Here is a 24484-nt window from a genome sequence, read left to right on the forward strand (position 1 = left end):
TTTCTTTTACCTATTTATTCGTTAGACACCTGGGACAGAGATTGGAGCGTCTGAAAGTCGGGGTGCTGACTGACAAGTCAGAGTCATGCTTTTAGGTTTGAGTCATACACCCAATTCTGTGATGCTGGTAGGAACACCCGTAGCAAGCTATTAACTTACTGCAGGGTTTTGACGTACATGCAAAAAAGAGCTACATGTGGCAGGTCACATACTCAAAACACCGAACAGACACATTGGGGAATGTACTGAGAACACAATCTGAAGTTTTCCTGGGATCTTTCCTTCTTGTTTCTCATCTTTATGTAAGTTGGACTGTCCTCCAGGCCTTCCGTTATGGTCGGTGTCCTTTGCAGTCCCTTCTAACATCTCTCTACATGAAATCTTTCCAAGAGTCATTTAAAAATGGACGCCAACCTGTCACCTCGTTCAGCCAAAAACACAGATCGAACGGCCTGTGTTCAGTGAGTCTGCCGCCTGCTCGCCAGAGGCTGGAGGCTAAGCTGGGAGGCAGTGAGGTAGGGGTGGAGATGAGGGTTCAGTCATTGTGAACCTTGACCTTGGCCACATCCAAGCTGGACAAGTCTCCATTGCAAAACACCTGGTGCGATGAACTTGACCTGTCCTTCAGCCTCAGTTTGACCATCTTCTCCATGTGTTTCCGGTAGGCCCTCTGGATGACGGCGGCGCCTTGCTCCTCCTCCTTCCTCTTGGTGGTGGTGACTATGGGCTCGTAGAGCTTCTTAAAAGGGTTGGCCTCCATAAACTTCTCCTCCATCATGGTTTTCATGGTATCCAAGCCGCTGGAGTCCCCGAGGACCCTGGTAGTGAAAGCAAAGAGAACATCCATGCAATGGAGGCGGTCGCCCATCACCATGGGCAAGTCCATCACTAGAAACTGAAACTTATTCGGCTTGGCCACACGCAACGGCTCCGGCAGGGCGTCCGCAAAGTCAGAGAGGGCCGAATACTGGATGAACTGCGACGCCTCGGGGTCAAACTTCTCCCAGACCTCATAGAAGATTTCAAAGTCGTCCTCTCCCAGAGGGTCCTCGCTCTCCTCCGTGGCTGTGTTGAAGTTCTCGAGGATCACAGCGATGTACATGTTGACCACGATGAGGAAGGAGATGATGATGTAACTGACGAAGTAGACGACGGCTATCTGCGGCTGCTGACAGCTGTCTTGGGAGGAGGAGTTGCAGTGTTCTTTTGCCTCCAGCATGGGGTTGAGGAGGGTATCCCAGCCAGCCGAAGTGGTTATCTGGAAGAGGCACAGCATGCTGCCCGTAAACGTCTCGAAGTTGAAGATGTCGTCGATCCCGGAGCCCTTCTTCACTTTGGAAAACCAGCTCATCCCAAAGATGGCGTAAATGAACATCACCAGGAAGAGCAGCAGACCGATGTTGAAGAGAGAGGGGAGAGACATCATCAAAGCAAAGAGGAGGGTCCTGATTCCCCGGGCAGCCCGGACCAGCCTGAGGATTCGACCAATCCGAGCCAAGCGGACGACTCTGAAGAGCGTGGGCGGGAAAGAAATGTCACTGTCCTCCAAGCGGGAAACCAGGGTACCTAGAGAGGGAGGACCAGTGAGCTCCCAACAAGCACTCCAGCTTCGAACCCAGCCATTCTCCCACCTCAGAATCCTGAGGGGACCAACTTGTTACACACACCTTCTCATTTATACACAAAACTAAGAACTGGTCACTTGTGTTTCAATTTGAAGAATAATCTCTAAGGGCCATAGAATTTTAGATGGAACTTTTGTGGGGGCTGGGATGCCCACGCCACTGAAGGCAAGTAAGGAAACTATGGCAGCTTATACTATGCAGGGTTTTACCTGTTGCATTTTCCCACAGGGCCACACCTGCCACGATGTTTCCCTATTTACTGGATGTAGATGGGACACGGGCCCTTTCTTCAAATGTTGACTCTCCCAGAGTGCACGGAGATGCTTCTCCTAGAGTATGGCTGAGAGACCCAAGCTTATTAAAAGGGACGGATGCTTCTTCATCTGGGTTCTGAATGGGGCTCTGCCATGAGGACGGACTAACTGTGCTGTGTAGAGCTGCAGGGACGCAGAACTGAGCTTTCCTCTACTCCGAAGATGCCCACTGATCCCTGTTTGATGTTCTGCTCACCCTGAGGACCCGCTGAGGTCTCACGAAGCTCACACATGTTCTCTGCTGTGGACAACCCAGAAATGGTGTCTCCGAGCTTTGTGAAAACTGGTGAATATTTGGGCCTAAAATGTCACCCTGTTTTCTCATTGCTTGTCCAGCCGGTACATGCTATGAGCAGTTAAGGCAATTTACATTTTGGCCCAAATATTATAGAATGGCTGGAACATGCTTGCCTTGTGTAGGCATGGTCTTCCCCTTGCTCTGAGGTCATTAGGGATCATGGCAGTGAAAATGCTTTTGCCAGTCTCCTAATGACTACAGAGAGCTCACTGGCTAAACCTTGTCATCTGACTGTATAAAAGACATACGCTAGTTGGGCAGACAATCCTAGCAAGGATGGTGCTCGCTCAGCAATACCAGCCCTTTCAGGCTCGGCCTTAAATCCTTTCTGGACTAACCGGGTCTGTGTGAATCAGTCTTTTCTCTGAGTGCAGTTTTTTTTTCTTTTTTCTTTTTGTGTGAACCCCATGTTTGGTATTCAACTAAAATGAGTAAGCCTTACTTGGCAACTAGACAGCTAACTCCCAGACTCACTCATTTTGCGTTACTGTAAAAGCTCAGGGAGAAGCCTGGGGAAAGTGTAGAGACCAGGTGCTGGATGTGTGGAGACCAGGTGCTTTGTGTGTGTGTGTGTGTGTGTGTGTGTGTGTGTGTGTGTGTGTTAGACCAGGTGCTGTGTGTGTGTGTGTGTGTGTGTGTGTGTAGACCAGGTGCTGGGTGTGTGTGTGTGTAGACCAGGTGCTGGGTGTTGTGGGGGCGGGGGAGGAGACCAAGTGTTGGGTGCGTGGGGACCAGATGCTGTGTGTGTGTGTGTGTGTGTGTGTTTGTGTGTGTGTGTGTGTGTAGACCAGGTGCTGGGTGTGTGGAGACCAGGTGCTGGGTATGTGGAGACCAGGTGCTGGATGCAGACACACATGGGACTCTGCATGTCAGTGAAAAGTGTTTGGCTTCTTGTGAAGGTTGGTCCTACATTGGAGCATGTGGGATTTCCATCATCTGGGAGCTGTTAGAAGGATCCCAGATATAGTTCTAGAAGCTGCACAGTCACCCTAGAATGGGTGGTGGAATGAGGACCCTCTTCACTTATGAGAGGAAGGGCTCATGGTGCTCCCTTTGGTGCAAGGAGATCCCCGAATCATCTGTTCACCATTCTCCAACCTCAATTGACATCAATTTCACCAGAACTTAGGATCGGGACTAATTAATAAGGATCATAGGTCTATTTTGCTGCCAAGAGATGAGCCTATTTAAACTAACTACATAAACCTCCGAGCTTAGAACCCAAGCACACTCCCTGACAGCCCGCATTACTCGAGAGAAGCCACTCAGGTGTAAACCTGTGGTGCAGTCTTTCTGAGATGGGATGAAGCCTCCATTTGTAAAATGTGGTTCTCCTTGTCTTCGTTGCTTTCTGAACTACGAGAAAGACTCTTGGACCCTCCTGCACCATGTGAAAGACGAGGTTAAGTCAGATGTGACAGCACACACCCATAATCCCAGCACTCAGGAGGCTGAAGTAAGAGGTTTAAATGAGCTTGAGGCCAGCCTAGGCTGTATGATAAATCCCAGGTCAACCTGCACTAGAGTGACACCCCATCTTAACATTCCTTCTCAGAAAAAGAGAAAGAGGGGAAAAAGTCAAATTAATGGATTAGTTCCAATCAAATTTCAAGGACCCAAATAAACTCTAATCTCTTAGCCATGAAGAAGTATAATACTTAACATGCACAGGACTGAATTTTGATTCTCAGCACAAAAGAAAGAAAAAAAGAAGGAAGGAAGAAAGGCCGGAGGGAAGAAAGACAGGCAGGCAGGCAGGCGGGCGGGCTAGAGACGGCCCAGAGATGAAGAACATGAGCTTCTGTTGTGTTGCACTTAAGTTTGATCACTAACGTCCACATCAGGTGGGGGCCTGGAACTCCAGCTCCAGAAGTTCAATGTCTTTGGCCCTGGTCTCCTTGGTCACCCATACACATAATTTTAAAAACACGAAAGAAGAAAGGGAATGAGTGTGTGCTAATAACGCTCTTTCTCCCATTTGCTCTGCGCTTGATACGGCGGGACTGTAGCTATGAAAACCCCACTGGTTATAGAAAGAGGCTTGCCGGCCATGGTGTCAGCTGAGACGCATGCAGCCCAAACCCTGTCTAAGTAAACAGGGGATTCAGGTCAAGGAGTGTGTACTGCTTCTCATGTGAGGCAGTCTTGACAGCTGAATGGGAAGCAAGGGAGCCCCAGCAATGGATACTGGTCCAATAGCTGCTCTAGTACCCTTGTGGGTTTTGAACCCAGACACAAACATCAGTACTAACCGACAAGCTCCTAAAACCACAAACTGCCCACGGGGGGGGGGGGGGGGGGGGGGGGGCTCACGGTAGCATGAAAGAGGTGGGAATTCCTATTCAGCCACCTGAGATGTCAGGAACCATGGCAACAACTGTTAATGGAGATACTTTGTTTCTCTCCATTGAACAAGGGAACGGGTCAAGAAAGGAAATTACCGCCTGTGGCAACTTTCCAACAGAGCGGGCCATTCTTAGCCCCCTACCGCCACCCCTGGGGCTACATTAAGCATAATCTGTTGCTTTGTGGAAACCCTTGATACACTTCCAAATGATTATCTTTAGGGTTTATGTCTGCCTTTCCTGGAAAGTCCTGGCTACTGGTTTTACTTACTAATGATAGAAAGAACCACGACCACACAATCAAATAAGTTCCAGCCATTGGTGAAGTAGTGTTGCCTCAAAGCAAAGACTTTGATGAGACACTCTATGGTAAAGATGACCACGAAGGCTATGTTGAGGATATCAAAGGTTTTCTTCACATCTTTGGGCTGGTCGGCAGATTCAGCCATCATGATAATCATATTTAAGACAATAAGACCCAGAATGATGACGTCAAAGACCTGGCTTGTGACCAGGTCAAACACAAAGGCTTGACATTTGTTCTGAAGAGGAAAAAGGAAAGGAGAAAATTACATCGTTAAGACAACAAAATTCATTTTCTCTTACAATGGAGGCAACTCCTTGAAATATACACAAGACCCCTTCAAAGGACAAGACATTCTCATAGCTTCCCATTGTGGCTTGGGTAACTGTTTTATGTGCTCAAGCCTGTATTTTCACTTCTACTTTAAAACAAAAAACATAAATCAAAATATCTCCAGTAGTGACACAACTTTGATGCGATGTGCAGTCAGTGAGGCTGAGCTAAAATGGCTCATGTATGATGTGATGTGCAGTCAGTGAGGCTGAGCTAAAAGGGCTCATGTATGCTTCAACGATAGAAAGATGGCCCTTGATGTCTGTGTCTGCATTTACCCAAAAGATGGACGCAGAGAGCATCTACATCTTGGGCAAAGTGGAACAGACAAAGATCTCTGTCTACCAGTTCAGAATAATCAGCAAAACTCTTCATTCACACAATCCTTAAATGTCAGTGTTTAATTCCAGTTGGAATAAGCTAGGAAAGCAACATTCGAGCCCAGCAGTTATTAAAGATGGAGAACTGGTTATTTCATAGTATGACTGGGGATGATGTTAAACACTGTCTCCTTTTTTTTTTTAAGTTTTAGATTTTTTTAAGATTTTTTTTGGTTTGGTATAATGAGGTATGTCCTTAATTCAAGCATGTGAGAGACAGAGGCAAGGGGTTCAAGGCAGCCTGGTCTACATAGTGATTTCCAGGCCACCAGACCTACCTAATGAGACTCTGTGTTAGTAGAAAAGTAACTCTCAGACTCTCAGTAGTGAACATGCATGTCTAATTTTCCTAAGGACTTGGGTACATCTTGGTTCTTTAAGTTCTAAGATAACACATATATATTTTAAAGATCCTGGGGGTCTGGAGAGATGGCTCAGTGGATACGACTGCATTCTGCTCTTGCAGAGGTCCTGCATTCATTCCCTAAGCATCTGGGTCAGATGGCTCACCACTGCCTTTAACTTCTGCTCTGGGGGATCTGATGCCCCCTTCTGGCCACTGAAAGCACCACACTCCCATGAACATGTACACCCACAAAGATGCACATACACAAATACTTTTAAAACAATAAGAAGAATACTTCCTTTAAAAGTTAACAGGCTTTTTAGAAACCTGCGTGTTTAGATCATGCATCCTGCATGTGTGCTTAGAGTCAGTTGCTCTCACCAGGGGCCTTGGGATGGGCTTTTGAGGTTTCTTGGTTCCTAACTTTTTCATTGCATTGTAATATTTCTTCTGTTCTTCTGTCATAAAAATGTCTTGGCCACCTAAGTGCATGAAGAAATCAACAGTCAATTAGCCTCTGCTAAGCCATCTTTGCAAATCAAGTCCTGAATTTTTAGTAACAATTTTAAAGTTACATGTCACTTTTATCAATAGTTCCTACTTCAAAGGAATTTGAAAGAATCTGGACTCTGGGACCAGAAGGAAAATTGATTTTAAGATAAGAGATAAGAGAGGAATAAGGTCATGTCAGTCAGTTGTGGCTCACTTCTTAGAACACACAGATGACACATTTTAATGAACATCCTATGCAATCTTTGTAAAAACTAAATACACTTCAGGCTGCATAACTTAAATCATAATAGAGCTAGAATTAAAATTAGCAATAGAAATATTAGACTAAAATATCATAGCAGAGGAAGGTTAAAAGAGGGAAGAAGGGAGGACCAAAGTACATTATATATACATGTATGTACATATACATGTACGTACATGTGTGTGAACATGTTAGTTAACATAAAACCAACAATAACTAATATGCACAAAGGAATTATGAAAATTTTAAAAAGACAGAAAATACTATGTAATGATACTAAAATTACTTAAGTAACTAATGTAACATTACTAACAAAAGTTAATTAGAATCTTCCTAGAAAAATTCTTAAGAGGAAACATGTGAGTTTTAAATATTTTTACCACTAATAAGAAAAACAAGCTAGGATTTCCATCTCTAGAAATTCATGAAACCAAAAAGAAAAAAATCTAGAAATATCAGATAAAATAGAATAGAATTCTTTTAGAAATATGCAGCTGGACTTTTACAGGAGTTTGGAAACAGTAAAGAGAGGTTCCAGGCTCAGAAAAGTAAGAAACAAAATGGTTAGTTAGTCCTAAAAGCACTGCTGGAGGCGGCTGGAAGGTTAACACTGAATGGCTCTTCTGGAGGCCCCAAGCTTGGTCCCCAGCACCCATGTCCAGCAGCTCACAGCATATTTAAGTTCTCTGGGATCTGGTGCCCTCTTCTGGCCTCTTCAGGTACTGCACTCATGTGTGCACACCCCCATCCACACACACAATAGCATCTTTTTCAAAAGGAAAGTGTCCCCTGACAGTCAAACCCAATCAGAAGCACTGCTCACTAGCAGTAAAGCACTCTTGAGACTGTAATACTGGAATGCATGTGTCTGGTGTGAGGACAATGAGTAGTTGTGGATGTTTTAAATATTTATTTTGTTTTGAATTATGTGTATGTATGTGTGTGGGTATGTTCATATGACTGTAATTACCTACAGAAGACAGAAGATGGCATCTAATACCCAGATCTGGGTTTATAAAGTCAGTTATGAGAAGCTCGACCTAGGTGCTGGGAATCCAGCCTAGGTCCTTTGTAAGAGGAATGGGTGCTCTTAACTCTGAGCCTCCTCTCCGGCCCCTGACTTAACCTCTCAGCCTCCTCTCCAGCCCGTGACTGGACCCTAAACTGTAATAGAAAAAAAAGATTTCAAAAATAAAAATTAATAAATCTTCCAGGAAAATGAAACATAGTTGTGAATCTTAGGTTTTAAAAAGTCTATGATCTCTGGCAAACATTGATGTGTCTGCTGGAAGGACTTTAGAAAAACAAGAACGGAGCAGTAGAGGGAAAGAGATAAAGTATATCACAGCAGAAAACAACAACATAGAAAGGAAACAATGCAAAGAATTGAAGAAACTAGGACTTTGTTCTTTGAAAAAATAAACAAGAGTAAAAATCCTCCTAGTGGCTATTAGTCTCTCTAAGAGGAAAGCCCAAATCCATAGAGCTACAGACAAGAGAGCCTTCCACGCCCGCCACATACAAGGAGTCACACCCCCAAAAACGCCAAAATGAAATGCATTATTGTGCACACTAACTTAGAAAAACAATGCCAGACATGGTGGGTAGCTCATACATGTAATCTTGGTACTTGGGAGCTGAGGCAAAAGGGTTGTTATGCATTTGGGGCCAGCTTGGGCAACACAGTGAGCTCCAGGCTAGCCTGCCTCAAAAAAAGCAACATTAATAGTAATAGTGATGAGGAAGAGGATGGGGAGGAGGGGGAAGAGGATGGGGAGGAGGGGGAAGAGGAGGGGGAAGAGAGGGTGGAAAAGGAGGAAGAAGGGGAAGAGAGGAAAGAGGAGGAGGAAGAGGGGGAAAAGGAGGAAGAAGAGGAAGAAATGAAGGAGTGGGAGGGGAGAAGGGGGAAAGGAGGAGAAAGAGGGGGAGGAGGGGAAGAGGAGGATGAGGAGGATGAGGAGGAGGATAGCAGCATTTACTGGCTTAACAAAGAAAATGGAAAGGTATATGGCAATCTAAATAAGTATAATTTGATGAATTTGAAGAATTTGTTTAGAGTTTTTTAGATAATATAATGACATCTTGCCACACGAGCCTGAAGACCTTCCTGAACACATGTGAGAACTGGAGGGGAGAACTGACTCCATGAAGCAGCCCCCTGACCTCTACATGTCCGAACCCGCCAGCACACCATGTGCATGCACACACACGCAGTGACAATAAATGAAGAGTAAAAATAGGTTGGAAAAAGTCTCGAGACCAGCCGGGGCTTCGTTGAGAAACCCTGACTCAAAACAAGCAGACTCTGAAAATGTGACTCTTCACCTTATGTGATTAAAATAAAATTTTTTGAAATGTTTATGAATGAAATGAAACAAATCCTGCACGAGGGGCCTGTGGGGCATCTCCGGGAGGCAGGAAGATGTTCTTTGGTCATAAATATGATGCTGGGTGCTGGATATTTTGAGGTTTGTTCTAGAATGTTCTAGTGGACTTTTGAAATTTTCCATAATGTAAAAGCAATGAAAGGATGTGACTGTGTGGTGCACATCGTTCCAGCAGAGGGTTAAGCCTTGACACTGCAAGGCTGACACTCAGGTTGCTGGTATTGATTGCAATCAGGACGGGCATCACAGAGGGGACCCAGAGCCGCCCCCTGCTCCCTGAGCAGCAGACTCAGTAAGGCAGTGCCACAGCAGCACCGGACTTTCCCAGCAGAGAACGGAGGTTGGCAGCAAGGTACGGTTCAGATGATCAAAGAGATTGGCAGAAAAATCTAAACGAGGTTTGGCACAGTTACAAAAACCAACGGCCAAACACCAAGCCAGGGTCAGAAGTGCCTTGCGCCCCATAGGCAGAGTTTGGTTCCACAAAACCTCAGGTCTATAAGAGTTTTAAAAATGTATACAATAATAAACAAGAACTGGAGCAGGGAGGGCGGTAGTGGGTGGTGCCTGCTTTCCCAGCATAAGGACCAGAGCTTGAGTCCCCAGAACCCACGTGAAAAGCCAGGTGCAGGGTTGGGTAGTGTGGCTACGTGGTAGGGACTTGCTTAGCATGGACGAGCCATTGGGTTTCATCCCAAGACTGAAAAGATAACGTTTATCAGTGTGGCAGTATGGGCCTGCAATCCCAGCACTGGGGAGGTAGAGACAGGCCAAGTCAGTGAGTTCCAGCTTCAATGAGAGACTCTGTCTCAAAACACAAGGTGGAGAGATGCTGAGGAAGACTTGCACACACACACACACACACACACACACACATGCACAGAGACACACACAAAGACATACACATACAGAGAGACATACACACAGAGACATACACAGAGAGACACACACAGACACACACTGACACAAACAGATACACAGAGACACACACAGAGACACACATACAAACAGATATACACAGACACAGACACACACAGAGAAACACAGACACACAAACAGATACATACAGAGACACACACAGAGACACAGATACAAACAGATAAATACACACATAGACACAGAGACACAGATACAAACAGATAAATACACACATAGACACAGATACACACAGAGACACAGATATACAGAGACACACACAGAGAAACAGACACACAAACAGATACAGAGACACACATACAAACAGATATACACACACACAGACACACACAGAGAAACAGACACACAAACAGATACACATAGAGACATACACAAACACACACACATACACACATAGACAGAGACACACATACAGATACACACAGACACACACAGAGAAACACAGACACACAAACAGATACACACAGAGACACACACAAACACACACATAGACACACACAGACACAAAGACATACACACGCACACACATATGCACACAAACACAATGTAAAAAGAAAGTCACAAAATAGACTTAATAGATTGAATATGCATAAAAAAGAATGACAATTTGTCTTTAAAACAGTCAAAAGATGTAAGCAGACGGTCCTTACCAATGTTAGGTCCGCTGATCTAAAACATGTCATGATCACTAATGACCAAGTAATGGCATATAAAACCATGGTGCAACACTTTCCGCTGTCTAGGAAAGTGATTATAAAAGCTAGTGATGGGGTGGAGAGGGCTCAGTCCCAGCCATTCTCAAATTTGGGAAGTGATTGGGCAATACCTCTCATATTTTAATAACAGGAAGTTCTACTAAGAAAATAACCAGAATTTTAAGGATGCTCATGATTGCTTAAGCCATAGAGAAATGTAGAAATGACTTAGATGGTGAAAAAGAGGAGACCAATTCAGTCAAATTATGGTATATAATTCAGCTCCCATGGTGTGGGCATTTGCATATGTGTGCATGTGTGCGTGTGTGTTCAGGTATGTGCATTCATGTGTGTGCAGAGAAAAGGACACCAGGTGTCCTGCTCTATTACTCTCCATCTTATTCCCATGAGACAGGGTCTGCCACTGAGCCTGGAGCTGGGCTGGAAGCTAGCAAATCCCTGAGGCTCTTGCATTTCTGTGTCCATGGCACTAGAGCTACAGACCTGAGGAGCCAAGCCCAGCTTTCAACATGGGGACTTGGGATTTGAACTCAGGTCCTCATGATTGCACAGCAAGCACTCCTGCCCACGGAGTCATCTCCCTAGCCCTGAAAATTCTTACAGCAAAAAAATGATTTCCTAAAATAGGCTATGACTAATGAGCTTAGACACCCCAAAATTAAAAGTATAAAATAATCCCAATGATGCAAATACACATACACATACATATACACACGTGCGCGTGTGCACATACACACTCATATACACACTCATACACACACTCACACTCATACACACTCACATTCATACACACGCACGTGCACACACTCATACACACATACACACACTCACACTCATATACACTCATATTCATACACACACTCACACACACACGCACACACACTCATACACACACACTCACACACACATGCAAACACACTCATACACACACTCACACTCATACACACTCATATTCATACACACACACTCACACACACACACACACTCATACATACATACACACACTCACACATACATAAACAGATTCACACATACACTCACACACACACACTCACTCACACACGCACACGCACTCATACATATAAGCCGTGAACAGCCTTCTTTCCGAGTTAGAATCACAGTCCCTCCAAGCACTGGTGGAACCAGGTGAGAGAGAGGACCCGGCCAGAGCAGCATGTGTACTTATCTTTTTCTGCTGCTGATTGAAGTTGTCAATAATAACACCGATAAAGAGGTTCAGGGTAAAGAAGGAGCCGAAGATGATAAAAACCACAAAGTAGAGATACGCGTAGAGGTTCGCCTCAAAGTCCGGCTGCTCGTCTTTCTGTTGGGGACATTTTTAACGAGAGAAAAAGTTACTGAAGGAAAACGCATCAAGCTGCCCTAGCTGCCTCGTTCAGAAGTCCAGAGTGGATTTCCCCAGCAAGTGCAACCACATAGCGTCCTGCTGGGAGGATGCACCTCTGGACGCCCCTTCTTTGGGTCTCTCCTTAAGCTCCAGATGCACACAGTGGGGAGATGGGAGCCAGGAGGCTTGGGTTTTTCTCCCAGACAATAAAGAACATTAAGAGATGAGAAGAAAGGGGGAGGGACATGGTGGTGTTTGTCTTCTGAAAGTCTCCCATATCTATGGAGACCAGGACAACTTGCAGGAACTGGTTCTCTCCTTCCACCATGTGGATCAGAGGGAAGGAACTTGGGTTGTCAGGCTTAATAGCAAGTTGTCCACTAAGTCTCTGGCTCCCTCTCATTTGAACCCAGAGCTCACCAGTAGTCTAACTGGTCAACTTGCTCCTGGAATCCCATCTCCACTCTTTAAGCACTAGAATTACAGGCAGGGAATGTTCCCATGCCAACCCAGCATCTATGCGGACTCTAGGCATCCAAACTCTGGTCCTCATTCATGCACACATATTATATGCACACATATACAAACAATAAGTTAAAAATTAAACATTTAAAATGTATATATGATACACATAATTATGAGGTATAAATATTACAATGAATTACAACATTAACATTATGTCTCTACTAGCTTTGGCTCTCTGGGAATGAGATTTTGTTAATGTACTAAGAATTAAGCTAAGTGATTTATTGCTATGCACTATAGATGCCAGTCTGTTAGGTTATGAGGAAAACTGGTAGCCATGAAGACTTCTTCCTCGGTTCTACATCTCTCCTGCTCCCAGCCCACTTGTCTGAAGCCCTCACTCCGTATCTGGTATCAACTCTGTAGATCCCTCAGTACCGTGACTGCAGATGTGCCATGGTATGAAACTAACACCCCCGCCCCCCCCCACCTTGTTTCCATTCTTGACTCAACTGTCCTGCTCTGCATAAGCCTCTCCTCATCCTTCCGCTGGACCAGACAAGGAGCAGGGAATGGGCTAGACTGCCAACCAAGTGTGCTTCCAACTTTGAGACTCAATTTTGACTTTCTCATACACTGAAATTCTACAGTCACTTCTACTCTCTTAGTGCTTGCCCAGTTGAGACATGAAGACTTTCAAAGGTGGTTTCCTCCTGTTCATCATTTGGAGATGACCTATAGGCAAGTTGGAGGACCTTGCTATGATGCTTAGTTTCTGTCAAGTTGACACAAACTAATATCACCCAGGAAGAGGGAATCTCAACTGGAGATTACATCTATGAGACTGGCCTGTGGGGTGTAGGAGGACCTATCCCTAGGGAGGTGGACCCAAATTGTATAAGGAAGGTGGCCAAGCAAGCCAGGTGATGTCTGCATGCTAGTTTTATGCCAACTTGACATAAGGTAGAGTCACTAGAGAAACTTCAATTAAGGAATTGCTTCTATAAGATAGAGCTGTAGGCAAGCTTGTAGGGCACAAACCATTGTGGGTGGGGCCACCCTGGGCTGGTGATCCTGGGTGCTATAAGAAAGCAGGGGGAGCAAGCCATGGAGAGCAAGCCAGTAAGCAGCACCCCTCCATGGATGGCCTCCACATCAGCTCCTGTCTCCAGGCTCCTGCCTGGCTTATGTTTCTGCCTTTGCTTCTTCCCCCAACAACGTGATATATAAGCCAGACAAACCACTTTCTCCCCAGGTTGCTTTGGTCATGGTATTTCATTTCAGCAACCCTAAAGAAGTTAGAGGAAGTAATCCAGGTTTTCCCTGGCTAGAGTCTGCTTCAGTTCTTGCTTCCTGGTTCCTGCCTTGAGCTCCTACCCGGGTTTCCCTCAACAATAGCCCATAACCTGTTAGCTTAAAGAAACAAACAAAACACTCTCCCTCCCCCAAGTCATGTTGGCCAGTGTTTTATCACAGCAACAGAAGCCAAGTTAGGACACATGGGGTTCTTGTTCTGGTCCCATCTCCTACATGAATGGTGTTCAGCTCTTCCCTGCTAACACAGAGAAAATACTGGACTCTACAGAATATTGGGGTGTCAGACATGGAAAAGATACGTAATCGATCTGTTTATCAGGCCATTCTGCACCCTAATTTTGTCCCCAGAAGAACAAACAAGGGTGTGGGATAGTGAAGCTGCTGTACAGGAAGTTAGGGGGCCGTCCACACATTCATAGCACCTCCGGTTTGAGCATGACATTCTAGAACACAGTGAGACATTAACTCACCTCTCTGGAATCGACAGCAGCATTCATGATTTCCAGCCAGCCCTTATAGGTTGCCTGAAACAGAAGTAGAAACCTCAGACACAGATGTAGACATTTTTTTCATCAAGAGAGGCTTGCCACGCAAAAGCTCGTCAAACCCTGTTGGTGGGTGGGTGTAAGGTGACCCTCTATCCTGCCCCAGAGAGAGGTCGGCAGGGAAGAACAGTCCTGGACATGAGGAGGGGTGTTGTGCCCAATCTCGGTCTTCTTTATTCTCCCAAGACTAATGATTTAAAAACAAATTCAACGTCTACACAAAAGGTTACTTGGGAAGAGCCAAGATAGCACACGATTTTTGTGCTGCCTGACCAACACCTGGCTGGCTGCTGTTGCTGCTGCTTGGAAAAAAAAGATAGTGACAATGCCCTGACCTGCACCAAAGGCTCTCCTGTCTAGCAGGTGATCTGAACAACAAGCAAGGTACCATAGAAGACAAAGCAAGCCATTTAAAACCCTGAAGGGGCTTCACTGTCAACCGGACTGGCTTTGGAAGTCTTAGAAACCCACATCAGGGAGTGTGGTAAAGGTGTTTCTGATGATGTTTAATTGACAGTAGACTCATCTTGAACATGGGCGGCACCGTCCCACAAGCTGGTGAGTAAAAAATGAAAAAGCACCGGCATCTGTCTCTTTCTGCCTACTTCCCTCCCGACTGTAGAGCCAGTAGGACCAGCTTCCTCACACTCCTGCCGCCCTCCGCATCTAGACAATTCTCACCACCATGGCGGCCCAGTCCCTCAAAGCATGTGCAAAAACAGCCCTTCCTTAAATTGCCTTTGTCAGGTATTGTGCTTTGAATGAGAAATGCAGCCCCTATAAGCTCCCGCCCCCATAAGCTCCCGCCCCCATAAGCTCCCGCCCCCATAAGCTCCCGCCCCCATAAGCTCCCGCCCCCATAAGCTCCCGCCCCCATAAGCTCCCGCCCCCATAAGCTCCCGCCCCCATAAGCTCCGGCCCCCATAAGCTCCCTGGGTCCCACTTGACAGTGCAGTTGGGGAGGATTATAGAACTTTTAGGAAGTGGAACCTTGCTGGAGGAAGTGCGTCACTGAGGATGGGAGTTGAGGATTTATAAGGTGCCTATAGATGTATGTAGTGTATAGAGGAGATATGATAGCCAGCTTCCTGATCCTCCCACCATGCTCTCCCGCTATGATGGACTGTGTTCCCTTTAGAGCTATAAGCTATAATAAAATCTAAGAAAGACTTTTAAAAGAAACTTTCTTTTTGTCTGGTATTTTATCACAGCAACAGAAAAGTAACTACTGCGCCAGGTGTTTTTGTCAAAGAAATGAGAAAAGTGAGAAACTCCAGGTGAAAAGACTCTGCCCCGCCCCACCCTGCGAGCAGGACTGGGATCCAGTCTTGGTGGAGTGACTATGTTTTTAGTGACTGATCACTCTTCCAAGCTTCCTTCCTGGACGCAGACACAGACCCACAGAACTTACCACTTGCAGCAGGGCGAGATAGGCATTCCCCACGTTGTCAAAGTTGACCTGCGGGACCTTCCACGAGTAATTACTAATGTTACATTGGCTTCGGTTCGGAACTTCGGTAAAATCCAAATACATATTTATGTCTGTCCCGTTAATGCACCTTCCAAACTTCCCAGAAAATAAATTTACTCCCAAGATACAAAATACGAGCCAGAAAATGAGGCAGACCAGCAAGACATTGAGAATGGCAGGTATGGCGCTGATCAGGGCGTAAACGACAACCTTGGGGAGACAAAACAAAGGAAAGAGTTACAAACAGGGCCACCCAACCTCTGTCTTCCAGGGGAGACCCACTATGCAGGTCAGGGCCCCTAGAGTCCTTCTGTCTTTATTCTGAACCTCTCTCTCCTGGCCCAGCTTTCCAGTCATATGGCCACCAAGGATGACCTCCAAAGTGCCCTGTGACAATGACACTAGACGTACATGGGGTGTGTCTTTCCCTGGATTCAGGGAGGACAGAGCCCTTGGCTGTTTTGAGATAGATAACTCATACCAGTCTTCTCACTTCTCACAGTCCAGGCCCTGGTCTGGTTGGGTAGGACCCCAGGAAAGTCTTGACGAAAGACCGAGGGCAGTTAGTTTCTTTCAGTCCTGATAGCTGGTTCCCGCCCATCCACCTGCGCGTGTACCTTCATTCCTTCAAACTGGGACAGCGCCCGCAGAGGTCTCAGGGCCCGCAGAGTCCGGAAGGACTTCAAGCTTGGTAGATTCATGAGACTGAGCACAGACACCTAGAGGGGAGAGGCTGCCTGGTGAGGACACCAGGTCTAGTACAAGTTGGCACATTTGTAATGTGATCAAACAATGCAAAACTTTCCCCACAACGGCTATCCCAGTTAAATTGCTGGCGGAAATTAGAGATTTTTGATTTCCGACATTCTTCCCAACACAGCTATCCCTTGAAAAAAAATGGTTTTCAACTGAATGAGGCGTGCTTTCACTGTCACATGCACTTCTGTGCTGCCTCATGAAATAAGCCTTATCTGCACATTCCAGCAACCCGGGCCTCTCCTGTGAGGCTCTGTCTGTGTCGTAAGCTTACCCTCACCTTTGGCTGTCATTTCCTCATGATTTGTATTACATATGTTATATATTATAGATAGATATTAGTATCTGTCAGGTATTCAACAAACACTAAGTCCTGGGGCCTGATTTGTCTTTATTTATAATTCCAGCATCGCTGAGAAGAAAGGTTCTATGTTTTAGTACAGTCGGACTTACATATTTTTTGTGCTGCAGGTTCGAGTTTCTCTACTCCAAAATCATTATAAAAAAATCATCATCTGGATTCTTTTAAACTATTTTTCTGTTTATCGATTTATTTATTGTGGGAGGGTGGGCATTGTATGGAGTTCAGAGGTCAGAGGAAACTTGTAGGAGTTGGTTCTCTTCTTCCACCATACAGAGTCTGGGTATTGAACTTGGGTCACTGATCAGGTGGCAAGCACTTTTACCTGCAGGGCTATCTCGATGGCCCCCATTGTATGCCATCCTGATTGATTTGTGTAATCTTGGTGGTTTTAATAAGAATGGCCCTCATAGGCTCATATGGTTAAGTGCTTAGTCACCAGGGAATGGGATTGTTTGATAGGATCAAAAGGATTAGGAGGTGTGGCCTTGTTGGAGGAAGTGTGTCACTGGGGTGGGCTTTGAGGTTTCCAAAACCCACGCCAGACCCAGTTTTGCATTCTCCCCTGTGGATCGGGATGTAGTTCTCAGCTACTGCTCCTGCTCCTACCGTAATAATAATAGACCAAGCCTCTGACACTGGTAGCAAGCCCCTGTTCAATGTTTTCTCTTACAAAGTCTGCCAGGGTAGCAGTGTCTCCTCACAGTGGTAAGACTGTGCCACAAATGAGACTAGAAGTTCGCAGGATCCGTTTCCTGTTTCAGGCATGGGGCTGAGGATCTGTGAAGCTGGGGTCCTTACCACCGTCTGTACAGTGTCAAGACCAATGCTGGGACTTGCCACAGGGTGCCTGCCTCCTCCGAGAGGCATAGGCACGGGCTTATATGTTTATTTTTGGTTGTTTATCTCTGCTCTTAGGTTTTGTTCTGTTTGCCTCCTGAGCAAGACTGTACTGGTATTGGGTTGGGCCTGCAGTCCCAGCAGACAAGAGGTGAGGGAGGAGAACTGGGGTTCCAGGTCATCCTCTGTTATACACAGAGTTTGAGGCCAGGCTGGGCTACAGGAGACCCTGCCTCAAAAACAAACAAACAAGGGTTACGCTTGCTCTTAGTTGGACAGCTTGCATCTTCCCTCTTCTACTCCTCATGACAATTCGATTAATGTCGGATTTATTAAAACTTACTAAAAGGTGCCTGTACAAACCACCTGGGGCTGCTGGTAATTTTTGACACTGACTTTAGAGCACTCTTTGATATATTTAGGGATTGCTGCTAGGTTCATTCTATCTATTTTGACTCTGCTGAATTTATAATCTTCATTTGGGCGGTTTTTGTCCTTGTGGGTATGTACATTGTAACCGAGCGTGGGAAGGTCTGAAGTCAAATCACTCTCCACTTTCGGTTTTGAAACAAAGTATCACTGAACCAGAGCTCACCAACCCAGCTCAGGAGCTCACCAACAAGCTAGCGAGCCTCTAATCACTACCTCTTCAGAGCTGGGATTATCCTGCTGTGATAGCCTGGCCTTTTGGCTGAGGTCTTCACGTTTGCACACCTGACACTCTGCCAACTGAAGCACCGCCCCACCCCCTTCCCTGCCTGCTTAAACAGAAGTGGAATCTGTATGATGATGTATTATGATGCACCTGTGAGAGCCTGCACCCTGGAGGGAGGCTTGCTAGGTCTGACTCTCAGCTCTGCTGCTTCTCGCCAGAAGTCTTGAGCAGTTCCTAGCCTTTCTGGGTTACTTTCTTCATTTGAATACAAGGAAAATAAAAGTCCCTTCCACAGAGAGTGACTATGGCAAGTAGAAGAAAGAAGGCATTTGGCAGAAATGGCAGAAAACGTGGCTGTTGGAAGTTGTTTTTGTTTGTTTGTTTGTTTTCTCTCCAGACATAACAGGGTGCCATCTTGGGCTTTGTGCCTGGTAGCCATGGAAACTAGAGCAGACTGATACAGTGCTAGCCACGTCTATGGACACTCCCTAGAGAGTGGAAGAAGGGAGACCTGGGAATCCCTTACCTGAGATCCTCCTCCTCCCAGCACAGGGGATCTTGGGAGATGCTAGAGTATATAAGAAGTGGAAGGTTGATTGACAGCAGGGCTCCTAGATGGGGCGGAACTCTGCCATGACACAGATGTTCCAAGTCACTCACAGTCCATGAGAAAGCCCAACAGACTCATCAGTCTCACCAAGTTGGACATGGAAATTGTCCTTTAGTACTGATGCCCATCTGGGATGAGTAGACAGATCTTAGCTGTTTCTCCTCAGGAAAAGCTAAAGCCAACGGTGGTACAGAGAAAGCCTCAGAATGTAGCCCACTGTTGCCATTGTTAACTTTAGCACTACAGCCCTGGTCACCACTGGTCTGCTCCATGTCCTGCAGCAGACTGTTAACCTGAGCTACAGGGTTCTTTCTCTGTGATGTGGCAGAGGCCAGGTTGGCAATGCCACTGAAGTCAGGATCTGCCTACTGGTCTGCTTTGAGATGCCTTTAAAGATAAAAAATTTAAAGTTGGGTGGGGTGGGAGGTCTGGGGAGGCTGCTCAGCAGTTAAAGTGCTTTCCCTGCAAGCATGATGTCCAGAATTTGGATCCCCAGAACTCATGTAAATGTTGGGTGGGCATGGTCTCACACCTGTAATTCTAGCCTCAGAAGGCACGGGACCCCTAGAGCATGCAGAGTAGCTGCATCAGTGAGCTCTGGGGTTGATTGAGATGCCTAGAACATGCCACATCAGTGAGCTCTGGGTTTGATTGAGAGGCCTACCTGAATAATAGAAGAGCAAGCACACACATTTGTACGCATACAAAAAAAACATGCATGCACACAGTACACCACACACATATGAAAATGGAAAAAGGAAAAAAGGTGGAAGGAGAAGGAAAAATAGAAGATGCCCGAAGTTCCTCTGGGTTGGACGCAAGCATGGTCCGGAGAGAGAAGTGGAGAAGGCCATTATGGAGACAGTTGGTCAGTGTGTTTACATGAGTATAAGAGGCAGGGCCCATGAGGGCTGGACCGCAAGGATGGACAGATGACAGTCAGCAGTACATACTGTAATGGGTGCTAGGATTATTTTGAGAGGCACCCATAGGAGGACAGGAAAGGCATCTCCCTTACAGTGCCCTGCTCTGATCCCTGCCCCAACCTGAAGAGGACATAGAGACAGTAAACTTACCACCACAATGAGGAAATCAAGCCAGCACCAGGCACTGGTGAAATACCTCCGGAATCCAAAGGCCACCCACTTCAGGATCATTTCCAGGAGGAAAATAAATGTGAAAATATTATCGGTACACCTTAGTAATTTCTCAACTTGGGGCCGGCTGGGGAGATTGACATCTTCAAATATCTGAAAGAACAGAGAATTACCATAGGCCAGGCTGAATGTTTGCAGAGCTCCTTGGTTTAGAACTTTTCATATTTTATTTTATATGGCTAGAAACTAGTCGGCGTCTTAGTGATAAGGTTTTGCTATAAACAGATTAAGGCAGGTCTTTTCCAATAAAACGGATCACTTGTTAAATGATATGGAAAGGGCTGGAGAGATGGCTCAGCGATCTGCAAGTCACACCACTCACATATAAACAAACATACATGACACATACACATACCATACACACATACACAAACACACACACCACAAATACACAATATACATGCACACATCACACACATACCATATTACATACATACATACATACATACAGCATGCAAGCCATACCACATATGTCACTCTTGCATATACAAACACACATACACACACCCCACACACACATACACACACAGACACACCACATGCAAGCCACACCACATACATATACACCACTCACACATAGACAAACATACACTCACATCCATACACACATACATACCTTACCAAGCCTTACCGAAAACACACACCATTCACACATAAACACACATACATGATACATACATGTACCACACATATACACAAACACACACACCACACATATACTCACACTATACATGCACACACACACCATACACATACCACACAAAACACACACACACACACACACACACACACACACACACACGCACACTATAGATAATATAAATCTGTAACTGTTTTGTGACACACTGAAATCGAGAAGCTCTGAACCAAAGCTCTTGGTGAAAATTTCTTTGACTGTCAAACGTCCATTAAGTGTGATTATGGAAATGAGGCCTGATGCTGACCTTTTTCTATGCTACATCCAAACATCTCCCTCAGTCACTGTGTGTGTGTGTGTGTGTGCACAAGAGTGCATGATTGTATGTGTGAGTGTGTGTGAGTGTGCCTGTGAGTGTGATTCTGCACGGCCTGTAGAGTTAGGGTATGATCTATCATTTCAGCCTTCATACAGTAAGAATGAAAGAAATGACAGAGAGAAGGGGGCTTGGAACTAACCCTGCCTGAGATATTTAGGAAAATACTGAAAGTATGAAGAAAACCAGTCCCATTTTAGGCACAAGGTAGGGTCACATCCTAAGGGAAAAAAGAATTCATAAGAATTCATAAGAATCCGGGGTTGGGGATTTAGCTCAGTGGTAGAGCGCTTGCCTAGCAAGCACAAGGCCCTGGGTTCGGTCCCCAGCTCCAAAAAAAAAAAAAAAAAAAGAAAAGAAAAAAAAAAGAATTCATAAGAATCCAACCAGGGCTGGAGAGATGGCTCAGCCATTAAAGGCTAGGCTCACAACCAAAAATATAAGAATCCAACCAAACTCACTTCCACCTAACAAATAGAAAATAGTCCTTGTGTTGTTTGATAGTAAAATGTCTCCCACAGACTTCTGTATTTGAACACTTGTGTTCCCAGCTGCTCCAGCTGGTTTTGGAGGAGTAGTCATCCTGGAACCTTTGGGAGGTTGGGTGAACTTGAAGTGTAACTCTTACAAACCTGAACTCACAAGTTTACAGGACAGTCCCACTTCCTTTGTAGCACACTCTTCTCTGCTTTCTGATCCCTGGGGTCATGAACAGCAGCCCTACACTCCTGCTGTGTAGCAGACAGCCGCTCCTCACAAAGTTTGGCACTGTGAGTTAAAATATCCCTTCCTGGGTTGCTCATGTCATGGTTTTGGTTAGAACAAGGTGAAGAGTTGCAAAAACAGCTCTTGTGTCTTCTCTCCTCCTGGTTCTCTTGAGCTTGGAGGAGCTGACATACTATGGGAAAGTATCCTGTTCCTAGGAGGCTGGGCTGAGCTCTTATCCCTGCTCTCTACCCTTCAGCCCCTCCTGCTCTGAGCCCTTCACTTACAACCATGGTCTACAAATGATCCCTGCACCTGTCTTCCCATCTGGACTCCATGCTCCTGGAGGCCAGGGACTTGCTTATCTAGATTAACTGTCTGCAGAGGACAGGCAAACCTGGACAGCATTACGGGCTCACTTTCTCTTCAGGAAGCTTAGCCACAGATTAGCTAAGCAGGTCAGAGAGATGCAATGAAGTTTCAAAGGCCCGCATGTCATACCAGGGCCAAGTATGAATAAGAGGCTCTTGCCACTGTCATGTAATTGTCCAAACCCAGCCTTCTCAGAGTCTAACTCCCACACATCACCTTGGGAACTTGGGAACTAATCCAGTGGATTGGAAGGGGCTCAAGACTGGATGTTTTGAACAAGCTTTCCAATGGTGTTGAACCTTAATCTGTAGGTGTTGGTGATGGATGGGATTTTTCTTATTCTCCTCTTTCATGTACAGTGGAATGGACCATTTCTTTCTCCAGGAGTTCTCTACGTGGCATGTTCTATTCTGCGCTGCCCAGCCTGCACCTGTCTCAGAGTAGGAGCGAGGTCTCTTCCTGCTGCTGGTAGGTCTCTCTGCTTGTGTCTTCTTTCCCTGACACCACAGATCTGTCTGTGACCTTCTGACAGTCTTCCTGCCGCCCGGCACCATTTGTAAAAATAAAATAAATGCCACCGTGATAGTCATGACACACAAGCATGGAGACTCACAACCAAAGTCCTTCAGGGAAGTTCCCAGGATGGTTCTAGAGAAACCTGCATTTTTGTGTGAGGAACAATTTCTGGTGTTGTTTGTAGAGCCTTGGGATTTATGCTAATGCCAGTCCCTAGGGAGCATGACCTGTATTCCTGTTCTTTCCCTGAGAGGTCACATGGGTATAAAGCATTAGACGGAAGACACGGGACTAAGAACAAGGTACCTCGGTGGCATCTCTGTTTGCTACAATTTTGAAATGATCTGTCACTCCAAATCAGGAAAGTTTCTGTTCACTTAGCATGACCTACAGCAAGAGTTTAGTTTCGTGTTTGAGCCTTCAGGGGAGACAAAGACAGAAGGAGAGGGAGACAGGAAACTGAAGGGATGGGGGTGAGGAAAGGGAACAAGATGTAAGTGACTTGGGAAGCTGGAGAGAGAACAACAGCATGGCTGGCAGGAGTGAGGAGGGGGCAGAAAGGCACCAGGGACCCTGACTCAGACTTATGTGTCTGCCTCAGTGGGATTTACACCCCTGCCTGGACCAGGAAGAATCATGAACAGGACAAACGTCACCTTGTCCCTTAAGGGGCCACAAGTGATGGGAAGTATCAGAGACATTGGTTTCATCTGGATCTGTCCCTGGTACCCCTTCCTGTAATATCTTATCTTAGAAAGTAACACCATGATCTTCAGGGAAAGTGAGGGGAGGAACTGTCCGAAGGAGGAAGTATGTGGATGGAGGGATCTAGGAATCTTCCAGAAATGCAGAGCAGGTGGGCAGGCCAAGCTCAAGGGCTAGACATCCAAAGTACTTTCTGCAACTGGCCTGGGGTAGCCCCTTGACCAGGGAAAGCATCTTCAGAGTATGAATCTTAGTCTAGACATTGTGTGAAACCCTGCTCAACAAGGAAGTTATCAGTGAACACCTCCACTCTACCATGACGCAGCGCCCCCAGCTGCCCAGTTCCCACAGCCAGGCCACCATGACGCAGCGCCCCCAGCTGCCCAGTTCCCACAGCCAGGCCACCATGACGCAGCGCCCCCAGCTGCCCAGTTCCCACAGCCAGGCCACCATGACGCAGCGCCCCCAGCTGCCCAGTTCCCACAGCCAGGCCACCATGACGCAGCGCCCCCAGCTGCCCAGTTCCCACAGCCAGGCCACCATGACGCAGCGCCCCCAGCTGCCCAGTTCCCACAGCCAGGCCACCATGACGCAGCGCCCCCAGCTGCCCAGTTCCCACAGCCAGGCCACCATGACGCAGCGCCCCCAGCTGCCCAGTTCCCACAGCCAGGCCACCATGATAGAGCGCCCCCAGCTGCCCAGTCTCTTCTCCAAAAGCATCCTTACCAGCGCTCCACTGCTCAGCAGAATAACAAAGATTATGAAACTCTCAAACCAGCTGTGCTTCACGATTTGGTAGCAGGTTTTCCGAATGTTCCACCACAGGACCCAGGGGGACTTTCTCTTGTCTGTTTTGTGGCATAGAAAGTGACAACTAAGGCCTGAAAGGAAACCTTTGTAGCATTAGTGT

General features: G+C 46.2%; 1 protein-coding gene across 4 annotated transcripts in view; it reads right to left on the bottom strand.

The window, feature by feature from the left end:
• The window catches only part of Scn11a (sodium voltage-gated channel alpha subunit 11), a 70332-nt gene continuing 45848 nt past the window's right edge, over positions 1-24484 (bottom strand). For 2 of the 4 annotated variants that reach the window (NM_019265.2, XM_087560757.1), the window contains 9 exon segments: positions 1-1566; positions 4854-5124; positions 6327-6431; positions 11925-12062; positions 14339-14392; positions 15825-16094; positions 16502-16603; positions 20183-20356; positions 24301-24455. In NM_019265.2, coding sequence (NP_062138.1) covers positions 536-1566; positions 4854-5124; positions 6327-6431; positions 11925-12062; positions 14339-14392; positions 15825-16094; positions 16502-16603; positions 20183-20356; positions 24301-24455 — 2300 coding nt within the window. In that variant the 3' untranslated portion in view covers positions 1-535. 4 annotated transcript variants of the gene reach the window in all.

This window comes from Rattus norvegicus, chromosome 8 (assembly GCF_021556685.1).
Source record: "Rattus norvegicus strain SHRSP/BbbUtx chromosome 8, alternate assembly SHRSP_T2T, whole genome shotgun sequence".
Classification (NCBI taxonomy): Eukaryota; Metazoa; Chordata; class Mammalia; order Rodentia; family Muridae; genus Rattus; species Rattus norvegicus.